General features: G+C 50.2%; 1 protein-coding gene across 1 annotated transcript; it reads left to right on the forward strand.

Moving 5' to 3' along the window:
- Positions 1-5,276: 5,276 nt before the first annotated feature.
- Positions 5,277-14,690, forward strand: ASB10 (ankyrin repeat and SOCS box containing 10). The gene is made up of 5 exons (XM_040548515.1): positions 5,277-5,589; positions 11,444-11,711; positions 12,264-12,768; positions 14,099-14,212; positions 14,438-14,690. The coding sequence occupies exons 1-5, from the start codon at positions 5,277-5,279 to the stop codon at positions 14,621-14,623; spliced, it is 1,386 nt and encodes a 461-aa protein (XP_040404449.1). The 3' UTR covers positions 14,624-14,690.
- Positions 14,691-18,303: the final 3,613 nt, after the last annotated feature.

The raw sequence follows: 18,303 nt of genomic DNA on the forward strand, positions 1-18,303 counted from the left end.
ACATTGCACATCCCCGGCCCTATGTCCATCTGCTTTGATCTTACTAAGCTGAACATGCCCATGGGCCAAAAGCAACCTCTTTTTTGCCTTGGTGCACTTTTCAAATCCTCCAAAAGAACACTTATAGCTTGATAAACTGAATCAAAGTGTTCAGAAAAATATCAGTAATTCCTGTGTGGTCTGCTTTCCTTTTGCATAAGAGCAATGACTTAGGAGTCTGTGCTCTTTTCTCTCATAGTGTGGAGTACCATGGGGCGCATCTTACTGGTCTGTGATGAGTGAGGCAGGTCTGGAGAGGGGGAGCTTTTTGGGCAATGGAGGCTAGCACCAGTGTGCAGACCTGTGTGCATTTCTATTCCCATGTTGTTGTGTCTCTTGGCAGCAGTGCTGCCAGGTGGCTGCTCTGGTGCATCATTAGATGTTGTTCCAAATAGCATAGGCAGGAATGGTTCAGCACTCAGAGGAAAACAAGCTGGTGATGGATAGCTCTGGTGATGCCAAAGCTATTAAAGTATGAACCTCTGAAGTGCAGCCAGGGTACCAGCACAGCAAGGGACAGTGACTTTCTTCCTCTCTATGCTCAGCTGCTAGAGATGGCGAGTGGGGTCAGTGCTGGTCTATGTCCCTTCCCTATTCTGGTTTGGTCTGACACAGGGTGTTTACTCTGAATAATGTCAAGTCCCTAACTCATGGCAGCCCAGAATCCCTGCCTGGAGAATGGAAAATGAATGATGATCAAAGGCTAGACAGACACTCCCCCATGAACACACACATTGCTGTCTGAGGCTTTGTTATTCCTGATACTGCCAGCACTGTAAAGGGACTAAGGATCCATGGCATTCTTGGAGCTGTTCGACATCTATGCTCTCCCCAGCAAGGACTGTTGCAAATAGTTTGTTTCCTTGTTTGTTGTCTCTCTTCATACTCTGTTCGCTCTGGAGTCTTGGATGTAGCCAATAATAATGTTGCTTTCTTCATCCCCTCTGCCAAGGACTGCAGAGTGGGGATGGGAGAGTTATTCACAAGTCAATTTTGTGAGTCGGTCTTCTTTATCTGTAATTTCTATGGCCAGATAACAATGTGGGTCAGAAAGAACGCCTGTTCTAATGGCCTGTTCTTGCCCTGCATTGCCTCCTGCCAAACATGGAGGAAGACTGAAAGACCTGCTGCCTGCTAAGGTCCTGATACTTGCATATGGAGCTGCAGCCAGGGACTGTTCTGAGCCCCAGTAGCTGGCTCACCGTGCCCCTGGTGCTGAGAAGCTTGGGGCAGGGCAGAGTGCTCCTCTGTGACCTGAGGGGCAGGAATGGAAGTAGAGTGAAAAAGATATTCCCATGTACTCAATAGGCTTTGGAGAGTTACCTAGTGGTATCCTATATGGTCTCTGGGTGGGAGGAAGAGGATGCTTCCATGTGGCCCCATGAAGGGTGTGGGGCTGGAGAAGAGGATGACATGGGCAGAGTGGCCCCATGAGGAATGGCTGCTGCAGGCCACACGCCGTTTTCCCATTAGCGAGTGTTTAGTTCAGCGTTTTAAATAATTGTGTCCTCGGAATGATATTTAAAATCCATTTGGGAGGCAATGAGGCGGGAAAGTGCCTATGCCATTGTGATGACGCTGCGCAGGCCGTGCCACACATGCATATTACAAACTCGTTACAGGCTCGTTTACACGCACGCTGCTCGCTCCCCACACAACCTCTTTCTGATGCTCCTAATGTTTCTTCCCCACCATGGCTGCTTCTGCTTGGCACTAGGGAGAAATTTACTTGATAAGGCAGGCCTGGTGTCATCTGCAGCAAGAGTAGCAAGGGACATGGCCAGCACAGTGGAGTACTGGCCTTTGGAATGGGGATGTGTGCGGCCTGCCTGGTGATGGGACTGTCTCCCAGGTGTCCTTCACCTGTGCTCCATGATCAATACAGAGCTGTGCCTGCTCTCCAGCAAGCTCTTGCGCTTGTGTTTTTGCAGGCTTCAGACCCTGCAACCCCAAGGCTTTCAGCTGCTCTGCTGTGGGTGCAGCTGGGGAAAGAGTTGCAGCACCTGCACTGGGCTGACTATGAAGCTGAGTACCAGCATGTGCTATTGAATGTCCATGGGAAGCTGCATGAGTTGGACACACTAGGCATGAGGGAGCAGACGGAGCAGCAGCTCCAGCAGTGGTTCCCTGAGTGCTGAGTGAGTGGCTGAATGGGAGGGTGGCATCACCAATATCCTTCTGTTGCCGTTCCTCTCTGCTGGATGGGTGCCCTCCAGCTATCCTCCTGACCTGTGCAAAACAGAAATCCTGTGTTGGACTACAAGGTTCCTGGTACCACTTTGTCCTCCTCCCGTACACAAAGTATCCAAGTAAGGGAGCTCAACTCAACTTTATTCTCCTTGCTTTGTCCTTAATTACTGCCTCTTGTGGGGAAGTTGTGACAGCTGGAGATGTACCAAGAGCAAGTGGTCCCTGCTTCTGGCAGGGGTTGGGTTCTCGTGCGCTCTTTAGGGAGTGCCTTCCCAGTGATGGTTGGCTGCTGACCCCCTGCAAACCTGCAGCCAGAACTTGATCCTCTGAACTCCTACAGTGTCTGAGCACCTGATATTTCAAAATGTCTCACATGCTCTGTTATACCATACAAGAAATATGCTGTAAAGTTTCTGATTTCAATCTGTTCATCTTGGCCCAAACACAAGGCGTGCTTAATGATGAAACAAATAAATGATTTAGTAAGAGCTAAAACAAATCTCTTGTGATAACAGCAACAATGTTTAGAAGATAACTGAACACAACTGCAATATGTAGTTTTCAAGCATGTACATCCTCTTTCCTTGGATGTATGAGGAAACATCCTTGTACATGTCTGTGATCAGCTGTGAGTCATCGGATTGCACGTGATCCCATTTACTCTGATCCTTTGAGGACCCTTTTCTTCCTCACAGACAGATACAAAGCATCTGAGGAAGGACTTGCTAAAGGCCCTGAATTAACTGGAAATGGAGGACTGGGTGCTGCTGATCTCTACATCAGACAGCTCCTGTGGAGCTGATATGAAAGTAATATACAAAACCAGTGAGGAGGAGATTACTTTTTTTCCCCACACAGGCTATGCAACCCGCTCTGATGCATGCAGTGGGCTCAGTGAACTGGATTTGAAGCTAAAGCCTGGTGCCAGTAGCTGGACAACTCCTGCCAGATGACAGTGCTGAGGGAACATATGGTCCTGACTTCCCTCCTGTCGCATGTCAGGCAGAGTGAGCAAGGGGCCTCTTCTGCTGTGGGACCAGGGCAGGTATCAGAGTCCTGCTAAACATGAAGAACATGCTCTGCTGGGAGGAAGTCAGTGGGTTTTTTGGGGAGGGGGAGGGTGTGTGTGGTTGTGTTTTGTGGGACTATTTTTTTTGTTGTTGTTAGTCATGGGGGTGAGAAGAAATTCCGTAGCAGTAGCTATTGCAAAGAAACATGCACCTTCTCATCTCAAGGTCTGTGAAACTTCCTGAGTAGAAAAGCACTGCCTGCCTTCTCCCAGTGTGCTCAATGTGATGGTTAGGGACCTGGCCTCAACCCAGCAGCCAGTGTTCCTCAGGACCCCTTTCCTGGATGGCTGCAGACAGCATGAATGGGTGAAAGACTAGGTTTGGATTTTGTGCCCAGGGCCATGCTAAGCATGACCCCATTGCTTCCAGTTGCAGGAGCAGCAGGAGTTGGAAAGACAGGCTGGAAAGGAACTAAGACTTCTCCTTAGTTTGTCCTTTTCCTCATCTCTATAGGAATTCAGCCTTTTCTGTAATCTAAGTGCCCTGAGGCTGGAGTACATCTCCTCAGGGGCTCCTGTGAGTTAGGGCTGTTGCACTGAGTCCCTCATCTTGACAGAGGAGCCTCTCTGTTCTCTGTCATGCTTTCTCTACCCATTCTTGCCATGCTGTCCTCTCACAGGCTGTCTCCTTTGTTCAGAGACCTGGCAGTGGCTGATCCAAATGCAAGAGATGGTTTGGAAGGTCAAACCCATTCAGTGCATAAGGAATTGGCTTGAAGGTCGAACTCAGAGAGTGGTGGTCAATGGCTCTATGTCCAGATGGAGGCTGGTGGTGAGTGGTGTCCCTCAGTGGGCTGTCTTGGGAACAGTACTTTTTAATATCTTTATCAACCACATGGGCAGTGGGATGGAGTGCACCCTCAGCAAGTTTGCAGATGACACCAAGCTGAGTGGTGCAGTCTGCACAACAGAAGGAAGGGATGCCATCTGAAGAGACCTGCACAAGCTTGAGAATGGGCCCATGTGAACCTAATGAGGTTCAACAAGTCCAAGGGCAGGGTGCTGCACCTGGTTTGGGGCAATCCCAGACATGAGTACAGACTGGCAGAAGAACTCATTGAGAGCAGCCCTGCAGAGAAGGACTTGGGCGGTTCTGGTGGACAAAAAGCTTGACATGAGCCAGCAGTGCATGCCTGCAGCCCATAAGGCCAACTGCATCCTGAGCTGCATCAACAGAGGAGTGGCCAGGAGTGGGGGGGAGGTGATTGTCCCCCTCTGCTCTGCCCTTGTGAGGTCCCACTTGGAGTGCTGTGTTCTCGTCTGGGGCCCCCAGCTGAAGAATGTGGATCTGTTAGAAAGGGTCCAGAGGAGGGCCATGAAGATGATCGGAGGGCTGGAGCACTTCTCCTATGAAGAAAAGCTGAGAGAGCTGGGGATGTTCAGCCTAAAGAAGAGAAGACTGTGGGGTGACCTCATTGTGGCTTTTCAATACTTAAAGGACGCTTATAAAAAAGATGGAGAGTAACTTTTTCCTTGGGCAGATAGTGATAGGACAAGAGGGAATGGTTTTTAACTAAAAAAGGGGAGATTTAGATTAGAGGTTAGAAGGAAATTCTTCACTCAGGGGGTGGTGAGGCACTGGAACAGGTTGCCCAGAGAGGTTGTGGATGCCCCATCCCTGGAGGTGTTCAAGGCCAGGTTGGATGAGGCCCTGGGCAACCTGATCTAGTGGGAGGTGTTCTTGCCCTTGGCAGGGGTTTTGGAACTGTATGTCTGCTGCCTCTGACCTGTGCCTCGTCTGTGCTGGTGATTGCATCCAGCAGCTGAAAATAAACTGCTGGAAGGCAGGGAGGTGCTGTAGGGGAGCTGCCAAGCAAGACTATTTATACTGGGTGAGTCAGGCCTGCGCCTGAATCCAGCCAGGCGCTGGGGATCTGGAACCTGGGAGCAACCCATAAAGGACACAGCCTTGGACAAGAAGCTCTTGGCTGCAGCTTATTTATTGTAGGGTTTGGGCTTGTCCTGTGCATTCCATGTGATGGACTGCACCTTTCCCTTCACCTCTGCCGCACAACGCTCAGTGCAAATGGATGAGGAGCAATTGGATCAGTGGAAGTACTCTCGACAAGTAAGACCCCGGTACCACCACCATGAGTGCAGCCGGAGCCCAGCTGGCCAGGGTTATCTGAGAAGCCGCACGGAGCCACTGGAGTGCCGGGACCTCCTCATCCAGAACGCGCTCTTCACTGGGGACCTGGAGAGGGTGCAGAAGTACTTCAGCAGGAACGCAGCCGTTAATCTCATCATTGAGATCAAGGGTGATGAGCTGCGCTGGACTAGTAGGAAATTTGGTGGGTGTGTGGAACTGGGATGTGTCAGCAGTGGTGGGAAATGCTGTGAACGGGGACCAGAGAAAGAGCACAGACACCTGAGAAAACTGTTGAGGGGAACACATGGTGGTGGAAATGGTCGTGGAAGAGGGACTTGGGGGAAAAAAAATGCTTCTGGATGAGGAAGGGGGATTCTAGGGCTATGCAACAATGTGTAGCTAGCTTTCCAAAGGAGGTCAGAGGTATGTCTGCTGGGAAGTGGTGAGAATATGGTGCTTGAAAAGGCTTCAGGAGCAGAAAAACATCAGGACTGTCCTGCTAGAGGTTGCTGGGATAGAAGTGAAATGTGTGTTATGTGATGAGTGTGCTTGGGTGAGAACACATCAGGTGGCATAAGGACTCTTTCTCTGTCTTGTGTCTTAAGTTGGGTCTGTTACTCTTGTTCATTAGGAACTAGAGCCTGTGACATGCTTTGGGAACAGGTTGTAGCAGTGTCCTTCATGCACAGCTCAGCCTGTATCCTGACTAATGAGTATAGCTGCGCTTTAGCCTTGTGGGCATCTGCTTGGGCACCACGTCACAATTCTGCTGTGGTGACTTCAAGGTGTGAAGCAGAGCCATTGCGATTCCTACTTCAAACACTGACTTTAGGAAGCTGCAGGGGGGCTTGATGTAGGAGGGTTAACACCACTTTTGCTCCAGAACAGAAGCATTCACACCAAGCTTAGTTTTGCTTTTTTCCACATGTAGAATTTGCACCCCTCAAGCTGTCAAGCTGTTCTATTCTGTGAGATGGACTGGAGAAGGTGAGCAGAAATCTCATCTATCTCAGAGATGGTAGAAGCAAGTCTGTCCTGAGTGACAGGAGGTAGAAGCTGGTCATCCTTGGTGTTTCCTCCTATCTATGCACCTCATTGTACCTTGCCCATATGCATCTTGCAGCTACCACACATGCTTCTACGCTCTTTGATACCTTTTGCTTACATGCTCATCGGTGTCATCTACGAAATTTTCAATAAGCAACATAACTTACAACAGTTATGTCAAACAGGCTCTGTCAAAGTTAGCAGTTTGGAAGTGTGCATGTCCTTGCTGCTGCGTGATAGTAGCGTGTTGCAGGCAGACACACAGAATTTAAGACAGTGTCAAGTGTTGAGGGGCCATAATTGCATCGCTGTTTTCTACAGAGGGCTGATGGTGAAAGCCCCAGTGTGCCAGAACGGAAGAGCTGTTGATGAAGGTCACTTGCCAGAGGTGTGGGCTCTTTTCAAGTGTCCTGACACAAGGCTATTGAGCACATTGATAAAGCTTGATCATGACTAAGTTTTGTGGGAATTCATCCTAGCAAGAGACAAAGAGATAGGGTGGGCTTGCAGATGCAAATGCTGATACTTCTTAGGTGGTGAAGATTATTTGCTGAGTTCCAAGATTTTTACGTGTCTTTTGAATTGTTACAGTCTACTTAGGAAGAAAATACAAAAGTTATTACCCTTGGTGTAACTGAGACCACTTGTCAGAAAACTATTAATTACACATCTTAACACATACCTGGTGTTGGGCTGACAAACACTTTAACAGCAAGTCAATATGCTTGTAAAAATTTGTGCCCCAAAGAAAACTGGACAGTTTATGTAAAATAACTTCACCCAGAAATTGCTTTTATCACCAAATATTCAAGGTGTGAAAAACCCAAGCAAGCAAGTTTGTTCATCAAGCACAGACCAAAAACGTAGTGCAAAATGTATCAGACAAGATACCTAAGACTTTGGTTACACTTTACTCTGACCTGTAGGGACAATTTCCTAAAACATACCAAGACAGTGACTTTAAAAATGGATTCTAGTGACCTGGTATTTCTTGAGTCATCCCTAATGATATTTTAAGGAGCCCAGAGGAGCTGTAAATTGTACAGTGTTACTGACATTAACTCATACAGTCTTTTGACTCCCTGGCTATACTTTTATGATTGGGAAACCCAGTCTCTTGTTGTATACCTGTTTATATCTTCGGGGAAATTGAGGATCCCATGAGGTGAGGAAATCTGCCAAGGGCTTCCCTCTTTTTACTCTCTCATGCACTACATTATACCTAGACTACTAGTACTGAAGTCTGCACAGACAAAGGATGCTGGAGAATGTCAGTACAGAGTGTGGTCATTTATTTTTAAGGAAGTTTACTGCATGTGGAAAAAGGGACAGGCCACTTTGGAGGCATATAGGGACACTGTCAGAGTATGCAGGGATGTGACAAGGAAGGCAGGGGCCCATTTGGAATTAGATCTGGCAAGGAATGTCAAGGACAACAAGAAGGATTTCTTCATATACATCAGTAGAAAAAGGAAGACTGGGAAAAATGTTGGCCCGCTGCTGAATGGGGTGGATGCCCTGGTGACAAAGGATATGGAGAAGGCAGAGTTGCTGAATGCCTTTTTTGCTTCAGTCTTTACTGCTAAGACCAGCCCTCAGGAATCTCAGACCCTGGAGACAAGAGAGGAAGTCCAGAGAAAGGTGGACTTTCCCTTGGTCAAAGAGGATTGGGTCAGAGAGCATCTAAGCAAACTTGACACCCACAGATCCATGGGCCCCGATGGAATGTACCCACGGGTGCTGAATGAGCTGGCCAATGTTATTGCTAGGCCACTCTCCATCATCTTTGAAAGGTTGTGGAGAACAGGAGAGGTGCCTGAGGACTGGAATAAAGCCAATGTCACGCCATCTTCAAAAAGGCAAGAAGGAGGACCCAGGCAACTACAGTCCAGTCCCTCTCTACTCAGCCCTGGTGAGGCCCTACCTGGAGCATCATGTCCAGTTCTGGGCTCCCCAGTACAAGAGAGACACAGAGCTACCAGAGTGGGTGCAGAGGAGGGCTATGGAGATGATTAGAGGACTGGAGCACCTGTCATAAAAGGACAGGCAGAGAGAGCTGGGCCTGGTTAGCCTGGAAAAGAAAAGACTCAGGGGAGACCTCATCAATGTGTATAAATATCTGAGGGGAGGGTGTTGAGAGGATGGAGCCAGTCTCTTTTCAGTTGTGCCCAGCAAAAGGACGAGAGGCAACGGGTACAAACTGAAGCACAGGAGGTTCCAGCTCAATATGAGGGGGCACTTCTTTACTGTGAGGGTGACAGAGCACTGCAACAGGTTGCCCAGTGAGGTTGTGCAGTCTCCTTCTCTGGAGATATTCAAAACCCGCCTGGATGCCATCCTGTGCAAGGTGCTCTAGGTGATTCTGCCCGGCAGGAGGGTTGGACTAGATGATCTTCAGAGGTCCCTTCCAACCTCAGCCATTCTGTGATTCTGTGATTCTCATTACTGAGAAGGGTAAAGTTCCCAATTTTATACTCTTCTCTGGTCTCCAATGTAATTGTGATTCTGTGATTCTCATTACTGAGAAGGGTAAAGTTCCCAATTTTATACTCTTCTCTGGTCTCCAATGTAATTGTTGCTTGGTGGTTTGCTGGGGCCAGTTAACGTGTTTTAGCTGCAAGATCTGAATAATTCTATGACAAAAATTTAAACACAACTGGTCTTCTAAGCAGTTTGGTGTGTTTGTTAGAACATGTGGTCTGAAACAAATATGGTGACAAGAACTGTGAGCAAAGTGTGCTGTTCTGTAACCAAAGTAGGGGCAGGATGGGTTTCTACCACTAAGTGGGGACAGGAACAATGCTGCTTAGGCTGAAAGGAAAACAGTGAAGGAAGTGTCAGAGGATGGAAAAAAAAAACAGTACTAGAACTGTGCAGGAGCTCTCTGCAAGGCTGAATTTCAAAGAAAAGTAGGTAGAAGTCTAAAGGGTAATTACCTTCTGTTTTCACTTCTCTTGTAATGACCTTCCCACCCTTGTATTATTTCTAACAGTCATTTGGCTTTAAGCTTTGATCAAAAAGAACTCTCCTGTGACTTGTTTAAAAACCTGTCTAGTGCCATGGGCTTGGGTGGAACTAGCAAATGAGGGCGCAGTGCTGGAGGGAGATGAGGGCTGGGTGGATGGATGCTGCAGGTGCATGGAAGCAGCTGAGTTGTGCTGTTGTGGTCTGTGCAGCAACCAGGTGACGATGCAGACTACTCCCTTTCTGTCCTTTTAGTGGTGTTCTGTATCATCCTCTACCCTACAAGCTACACTGCTGCCCTGCCCTGCCCTGTATGGGGGCTTCTCCTGCACAGCCAGCGGCTGCAGAGGCACTGCTGCCTGTTAGGAGTGTCCTGCCCTGCTTCTTGGCCCAGCCACTTGGTCACAAGTTTTCCCAGAATAGAGTGGCTGAGACCCGAGCTGTTTCCAGCCTGGGCCAAGCAGCGATGTGACACATCCTCACTCCCAGGCAGGCAGCCCTTCGGCACGGAGCACAGGGCACTGGTGTGGCTGTGCCCACAGGCTCAGAGCCTGGCTGTGGAGGTAGCAACAAGGCCAGCCCTGGCTTCTGCTGAGGGGCTAGGTGCTGCATCATGGGTAGCCTCACAGGCAGAAGGGATGAGCATCAGGAGCCCATCTGCACGCGGAAAGCAACGGGTCCTGCACAGGCTTATTGGCACGCCCTGCTGGCTGGGGACCAGGGGACTGTGGCTGAGGTCCTCAACAGCCCTCAGCACCAGCTGAGTCCCAGTGTGGTGTTTGACACCAGCAACCTGGAAGAGTGGAAGAACTACCGCTTCAACTTCCGCCGGCTGAGTATGCAGGGGCAGCGGGGCCTACTGAGCAGGGGCTCAGAGCCATTTGCTTATGCTACAGGGCATTACTGCTGCTGGGATTGTGTGTTATGGATGTTGTTTTGGCTGTGAAGGAGTGGGAATGGGAGTTGGAGTACTGGGATGTAGCTGGGTCCTCCTGTGTGCATGTGTTTGGGAGTGTGAGGTGTGCCCTGCATACCCACCCCTTCTAACAGGGGCTTATGCAAGTTTTGGAGAAACTCAGGGTTTCCTCACCAAATGCAGGACATTCAGGCTCCAGGTTGTGCTCCTTCTGTGACCAGACCTGTAGCCTGGCACTAAGTGCCTGGTCTGTGTGCAGCCTGTGCTGGCTACAGGGGCTTCTGATTCTCACTGTGGGTTGTGCTGAGCAAGGAATTGTCAAAGCTTTGTGTTGCGTCCTTGAGATGGTTCAGTCTGAACCTAGCTCTACAAAAACCACTGGGTGCATACTGCTTCTGCAAAAAAGAGATGAGAGCAAAGCAGTGTCAAATGATCCTGCAGTCTAGGTCCTCCAGCCCAGCCTGGAGAGGCAGCAAGAAGCATGATTTAAGGAGCCCTTTTTCTGTAGCAGCTGAAGACCATTGCCAGCAAACTGCACCAGCGCAGCAGTGGTTCCAGCTGGGTCAGCATCTTTGAGAGTTGGCAGGTTTCAGACCCTTGTTCTGTTGTAGGCCCTAGATGACCATCTCTGCTGAGGCTTGCGTGCCTGTGTCACACTCAGGGCTTGTCTTTGCCTCCTGGGTATGTGGCAGCCTGCTCTGGAATCCTTTTGTTTTACTGCTTGTTTCTTCTATTTGTGGTGCTTCGTGCATGCTGCTTTCAGCCCTGCCTTGCTGCTTTCAGCCCTGCTTGTGACCCTGGGCCCTTCATCCACTGCTCTCCTGCCAACAGAAGCCCTTTGCTGCCTAAATGAGCTGCAGGTGAAAAGTCCAACCCCTGAGAAGGGCCTTGTCTCTGAGGCTCTTGCTCCTGAAAGGCCACGCAGCGTCAGGGCCAGACACCAGCAGTCCCGTGCCTTTGACATGCTGGTCCCAAGGCAGGGACCTTGGTGACTAGCAGGAAGAGGCAGGCAGTCCCTTGAGGGGAAACCCCAGATTCTCAAGAGAGGATGTACATTGGGTACCCTGGGCAAAAGGACAGCTCTGGGCCTAGTGCTGGATGTGACTCCCTGACCTCTCTTTCTCTGCAGGACTGTGGTCTCTGAGCTATGAGCAGGAGCTCACCACGCCACTGCACATCACAGCCAGCCGGGGCTACACAGATTGCCTGCGGCTCCTACTGCTCAGGGGCGCTGCCGTCAACTTTGCACCAGGGGGTAAGACTGCCCTGCATGAGGCTTGCGCAGCAGCCAGTACTGACTGCGTGAGCCTGCTGCTCAGCTTTGGTGCTGACCCTGAGGCTGTCTCTGAGGATGGCTACAAGCCCATGCATCTCTGCAAGAGCCCAGAATCCATCGAGTGAGTTCTGCTCAGGGGGTGCAGGGGGCCTCCCCTCCTTGAGCCTCATCCTGTGTAGAAAGGGTCACTACTCATCCCTGCAGGTGTGCTGGTGGTTGCAGCGATGGCTGCTGCATGGGGTGGCCTCACTGCATGCTCCTGGACCAGGACCACCTCTGATGTCCGACAGATGATGTCAAGCTCCAATCCTCAGAGCTGATGCAGCTGAACTTGGTGCTGCCTCCTTGCTACCCATCAGCAGTGCAGAGCTGATGGTTCACACTGCAAAACTTTGGGAATGCATGTGCAGATGGATGTGGGTGCAGACTCTGGGTGTGCTGGCACTTACTAAACACCTGTGGAAAGTTAGGTAGAATTAGGGTGACAGTGTCTCTGCTAACCAGTCATACTGGCTTAAAACCACTGCTCCAGGGCATGAGGAGCAGGGATTTGGGGACTCTTGGGAAATGTGAAAGCCATGGGATGGTACAGAGAAGGGGAAATGGGGAGGTGGCAGGTAGGATAGAAGAGGTAGGATAGGAGTCTGTCACTGAGTCCTCTTGGCCCACACAGGTGCGTCCAGCAGCTGCTGCAGCATGGTGCCAGTGTGAACAGTCGGACAGAAGAGGAATGTGATACAGCACTGCATGTGGCAGCACGGCATGGCCTAACAGACCACGTCCGTCTGCTGCTGTGCCATGGGGCAGAGCTGGAGGCAAAGAATGAGGAGGGGCAGACGCCACTGAATGCTGCCTGTGCTCAGCCCCATCAGCCCCAGGACATGGAGCGCTACTACAAGGTCTGCCAGCTGCTGGTGGAAAGTGGTGCTAGCATCAACGCTGCAGACAGGGACCGTCAGCACCCACTTCACTTGGCCTGCAAGAATGCCAATGCTCAAGTAGCAGAGTTACTGCTGGCCCGGGGTGCAAACGTCAACATCATGAACTACAGTGGGAACACGGCACTGCACAATATCCTGCAAGCAACTGCCTACAAGCTAGATCACCATCCAGAGCTTGTGGTGCAAGCCCTGCTCAACTATGGTGCCATCCGCATCTGGCCTGGCTCCCTGCTCAAGGTGCAGGGCTCACAGCTGTACTGGGCATGTGGTGGGAAGGGAAAGCTATGAACGTTGGGGCCTCAGTGAGAAGAAGGATGTGCCTGTCACAGCAGTGCTTGTTCTGCACCAGTTTGCTTGCTGTCCTTCCTGACTCTTCCAAGGACTGGGGGAGAGGGAATGGGTGTTACTGGTAAAGGATTCCCTGAAGTTTTCTCCAAGAGTGTGTTCTCCTGTAGGGCACTCCTGCACCTGTCTGCCAAGCTCTATGGGCAGTCCCTATACAGTTTCCATAATCACTTGCCCCAGAAAGTGCTAGCCCCCTTACTCTCAGGTGGTGTTTCTCCTCTCTGGGGCATACCCTCCAGCTCATGCTGCCTCTGCAAGACATAGCAAACAAAGGGTTAATTTCTTGTCTTAATTCCTGAGCAGTGCAATAATTACCCAGCCCGGAGATCAGCAGATTGCTCTCCCCTTTGGGAAAATACAGGAAAATCAACAATTAACACTAATTAATCTCCTATTAACGCCAGATAATGAGGATCACTCGTACAGCTGGAATAGACTCTGACAGCTACTGCTGGCCTGGGCCGTAGGGAGTGGGAACCAAGACCCATGGGGACTCTGCTGGGTGCAGCTATGCATGGGTGGGGTGTGCTCCCAAGACTGTGCTGGTGGCATAAGAGACACCAACACAGTGTGTTCCTTGCACCTATGTCTGTTGTGAAAACGTGGACATGGTACGCAACAGAGATTTGTATCGCATGAAATATTTATGGTTTCTTTCTGGGGCTCAGTGTAGTAGGTGATGAGCACAGTACTGGGACCACCATTGTGCACAGCACAGGCACAGGATGTCTGTAGCCTCACGCAGAACAGGCACAACACAGCCCTGAGACCCTTGTGTAGCCCTCATGAGAGGCGTGGTATGTTGTAGCAGGAGCTGCACACAAAATGGAGGGTCTGTCCTTGCCCCAAACAGCTCTTGTTCTGACCAAATGCGAGGAAAGGAGCTTGGCATAGAGCAGAGGGGTGGTTGCTTGTGAGCTGCTTTTAGTGGTAGGGCAGGTGAAGGGCTCTGCATCCCAGCCCCATGCGTCAGCCCCTGCAGCCAAGCAGAGGCTGCAGGGCCCAGCCGTGCTGCGTGTGCGGGCAGTTGGATGGTCGCCCTGTCTGCAGGAGCAGTGCTCTGGTGCTTCCCACCATCAGTGGCTTTGATCTCCCAGGGCAGTGTAAAGGAAGGATGTTCATTCTCCAGATTTACCAAGGTTGTTTTTGAGTATGTGCAGCTTTTTCGAAGGCAAAAGTGTGTCCTGCAGGACTGGGTTCATCCGCTGTCTCCCTGGCGCAGGTGCTGCGGTACTGCCACGCCTGCCCGCGTGTCATCGAGGTCCTGATGAACAGCTATGACCATGTGCGTGTCTCCGCAGACTGGGTGGAGGCGGTTCCAGTGGAGGTTGTGCAGGTGAGAGAAGGCACGCTGCTGGCTGGAGGCCATCGTGGGATGTGCTGGGGGAATTAGGACAGGGCCAGGCTAGGCCAAGTGCCTTGCAGGGCAGAGGGCAGTGCTGTTGGGGGTAGGAAGGGTGCACCTGGGTAGCTGAGGCAATGGGCTGCCCGGCTCTGCCTCTGCTCCCAGAGTAGGATCTTCAGCTTTGTCTGCATCTCATCCTCTCTTCTCTCCCTGTAGAAATACCCAAGTTTCTACCAGTCGCTTTTCTCGCTGGAGCAAAGACCTCGCTCCTTGCAGCACCTGGCTCGCTGTGCACTCAGGACCTTCCTGGAGGGCCGTTTGCTTCCAGTCCTGTCCCAGCTGCACCTGCCAAGCACCTTGCACCGGTTCCTGCTGCTCAGCTTTGAGGATGTTCTCTACTAAGGGCTGGGTCTTGAGTCCCACTGTCTTTCTGTGCAGACGTTCCACCCCTACCAGCACAGCCTGTGCCTTTCCAAATAACCCCTTCCCTCCTGCCATATCATGTCAGCCCCCCTCTGCCAAACCTGCTGCTGTCCCTGCCAGCCTTCTGCTCTGCCTCCTGCACCCATTTTGGAGCATTCTATTCACCCAGCCTAATGAAGACAAGCTCCGGACTCACTGAGAAAAGCAAGAGATGAGGATTAGGGCATTTTGTGGGACCAGGAGCAAATGTGCTGGATTGATCTCAGTTTTTCTCAGATCTCCAAATTCTAACTGAACCAGGAGGCTCTGCTGCCCTGGGCATTTGTTGGGATCTTGTCTTTTGTCAAGTAGTTTACAGTTTGTACGCAAGGGAGTTTGGAATAAACCCTAGTCTTTATGCCTACCAGAGTACAACTTCTGCCTTGCCTTGAAGACTGCCTGATAGGGCTTATCCACGTGACTAGCCATGCGTAGCAGCAGGTGCACTCAGACCTATGCATTCACCTGCTCCTCAAAGGACCAGAAACAAGGTATGATGGGTGTAGGACCGAGGCCTCCAAAACAAACACTTCCCATGCAGTTGCAATGTCTGAGGTTGTCCTGCTTAGGGCGGGACAACAGTGCTCATGACAGTACCGGGGACTTGGGTGTGGGGCGAGGAGGACGTGCACCTTGAGAGCACCAGTCCCCTGGGCACAGAGCAGATGGCCCCTGTGACAGCCCAGCCAGCATCTGCCAGAGCCTGATGCAAGGCCACATGCTGGTGCCTGGGCTGTGCTGCACTGTGAACAACGTAAAGGGTAACATTTGCTTCTGCAATTTAAATTCGAGTTTATAAAGAGAGCAGAGCACTAACCAGCCTTTAACAATTTCCTGGAAGCTAATCCTGTTTCTGCTTCTGCCTCGGGGAATGCCTGAACTGCTGCTGGCTGGCAGAAGATGCACTAGGACAGCACTACAATGTGTTCCTCTTTGTGCAGTGGTCTTCTGAGGCCTCTTAATGTCTACATCAACACCAGGGCACTGGAACACACATATCTGAAGGCTAAGCAGTTTGACATACCCAGAGCTTCTGTCTTTTTCTGCTTCTGTGTGGATACAGGGCGTAGTTCTACTCCCCTAATTATCACCACCTTACACAGCTAGTCCATGCTGCTCTGAACTAGCAAGCTTGAAATAACTATGTGAGTTTCCTTGTGCCATTCCTAGTGCATGCACACCAGCGATGCACCACAGCATGAATGCTAATGGGATACAATAGGAATGTGTGGTCCTATGCTCACAAAGTGTCAAGAAGCTAGTGTTGACAGTCTGTGTGTCCTGGTAATACACTCACACTGTAAGGATGGTATAACTCAGAAAGGATTAACAACCTGCTTTATGACATCTATGGGCAGGGATGTGAGATATTGGCTTGAAGTGATGTACTAAGACTGTCTGCAAAACAGGGATGAGGGGAGCAGGGAGTGAAAGCTTTTGAATACCCTGGATAACAACCATTACTCATACAATGCATCAGGAACGCATTTGCCTTGAACCAGAGCAGGAATCCAGCCTGAAGTCACCACCTCCCAGCTGTCCATAATCACATGGCTGCTCAGGGTGATCTGTTTATGGGAGCAGGTCCCATAGCCTTGGTATGAAAGCAGCCTGCAGACCAGTGCACGGGGGGGCTGGTTTACTGTCCTTTCCAGCACTGTTCTGCAGTAGTGTTTGTTCAATAATGTGTACTCAGCCACTAAGATAGTATCATCTTCGTAAGGACGGGATAGGACTGAATGTAAGGGTCACTGGGAATGTCTCTTGGGTATGTGCTGTTGTTTCTGCTTCAGCATTCACCTGGGGTTTTGGGCAGAGCAGTCAGCAAGAGACACCCTCGTGACTGGCTGAAGTAACATGAGCCCACAGCCATGAGCCATGTCCTCTGTGCAAGCTATGCCCAGGAGAAAAAAAAAAAAAAAGAAAAGCATCCAGTTTCTAGACAGAAGTTTCCATCCTAGCTGAAGCCACTGGGTCTCATGCTGCCCCTCTCTGTTGCAGTCAAAGCATTGCACATTCCTACTATTCCCTTCATACAATCATAGAGTCATTAAGGTTGGAAAAGACCGCCAAGATCATCTGGCCCAACCATCCCCCTACCACCAATGTCACCACTAAACCACGTCCCTAAGCACCATGTCCAACCTTTCCTTAAACACCCCAGGAACGATGAGGCCACCACCTCCCTGGGCAACCTGTCCCAATGCCTGACTGCTCTTTCTGAGAAGAAATGGCTCCTCATTTCCACCCTGAACCTCCCCTGGTGCAACTTGAGACCATTCCCTCTAGTCCTATCGCTAGTTATCTGTAAGAAGGGGCCGACCCCCCAGCTCTCCACAACTTCCTTTCAGGTAGTTGTAGAGAGCAATGAGGTCTCCCCTGAGCCTCCTCTTCTCCAGACTAAACAACCCCAGTGCCTTCAGCCACTCCTCACAGGACTTGTGTTTCAGGCCCTTCACCAGCTTCGTGGCCCTTCTCTGAACATGTTCCAGGGCCTCGGTGTCCTTCTTGTACTGAGGGCCCAAAGCTGAACACAGCACTCCAGGTGCAGCCTCACCAGAATAGAGTACAGGGGGACGATCACCTCCCTGGCCCTGCTGGCTGCACTATTCCTGACACAAGCCAGGATGCTGTTGGCCTTCTTGGCCACCTGGGCACACTGCTGGCTCATGATCAGGTGAGCATCAGTCAGCACCCCCAGATCTGAAAGATCAGTCTCCACCAAATATCTCCCTATAGGCTTCCTGGCCTCAAATATCTGTTTGACTCTAACCTCATTTTTCCTGTTCCTCAGTAAAAAGCATGACACGACACACCGGATGGACTAAATAACCCATTCTGGTATTTATATAAGGGTACGAGGACAAAGCAAGCATGGAAAAGCCCTTTCCTAGGATGCTGACCCTCAAGTCACATGCTTCATAATTTGCATTCCAGGTACTTTTGAGTCAGGAAGGACATATTTAGTAGCCCTAGATTTTTTTTTTATTTTTTTCCCCTTCCATAAATTTAACCAGTAGCTTTTTGGACCCATGTAAGTTTGAGAATTATGATATCCTTGTAGCAAAAAGTTCATATCTTATTTGCACATTGTGTTGATCCCCTCCTTTAATTTGTCTTCATGCTGTCACTTTGTTTCATTGGATGCTTTTTAACTTACATTCAAAGAACGTAAGTTAAATATCACAAAGTCACAATAGTCTATGACCTTCTTCGTACTAGTCAAGACTTTACAGATCACTGTCATGTCTCTCCTTACTCAGGCTGGAATTCTGTTTGACTGTAGAAGCTGTCACCCACCCCTTAACCACAAGCACAGAACTTCCCTGTCCCTTCACTGACCTTAGTGCATCATCACTTTGAGATGAGGGGACTAGAACTGTGCCCAACATTCAAAATGGGATTGCACTATGGTTTTGTGAGAGTTATTCTTAGCAGTGCGGATACAATATCTACACAATAGCCTCAGGAACCTTAGATTCGTATTTGACATTTCTTGATTTATAAGGGCCACAAAGATGATCAAGGGGCTGGAGCACCTCTCCTATGAAGATAGGCTGAGAGAGCTGGGGATGTTCAGCCTAAAGAAGAGAAGGCTTCAGGGTGACCTCATTGTGGCT

This window comes from Cygnus olor, chromosome 2 (assembly GCF_009769625.2).
Source record: "Cygnus olor isolate bCygOlo1 chromosome 2, bCygOlo1.pri.v2, whole genome shotgun sequence".
NCBI classification, from domain to species: Eukaryota; Metazoa; Chordata; class Aves; order Anseriformes; family Anatidae; genus Cygnus; species Cygnus olor.

What these genes read in the sequence shown, in the direction of transcription:
- ASB10 (XM_040548515.1), top strand. Translation starts at nt 5,277, where the DNA reads ATGGACTGCACCTTTCCCTTCACCTCTGCCGCACAACGCTCAGTGCAA. An exon ending in CTGGACTAGTAGGAAATTTG is followed by an intron (nt 5,590 to 11,443) that starts GTGGGTGTGTGG and finishes CTTTCTCTGCAG; the next exon opens with GACTGTGGTCTCTGAGCTAT. An exon ending in TTCCAGTGGAGGTTGTGCAG is followed by an intron (nt 14,213 to 14,437) that starts GTGAGAGAAGGC and finishes CTCTCCCTGTAG; the next exon opens with AAATACCCAAGTTTCTACCA.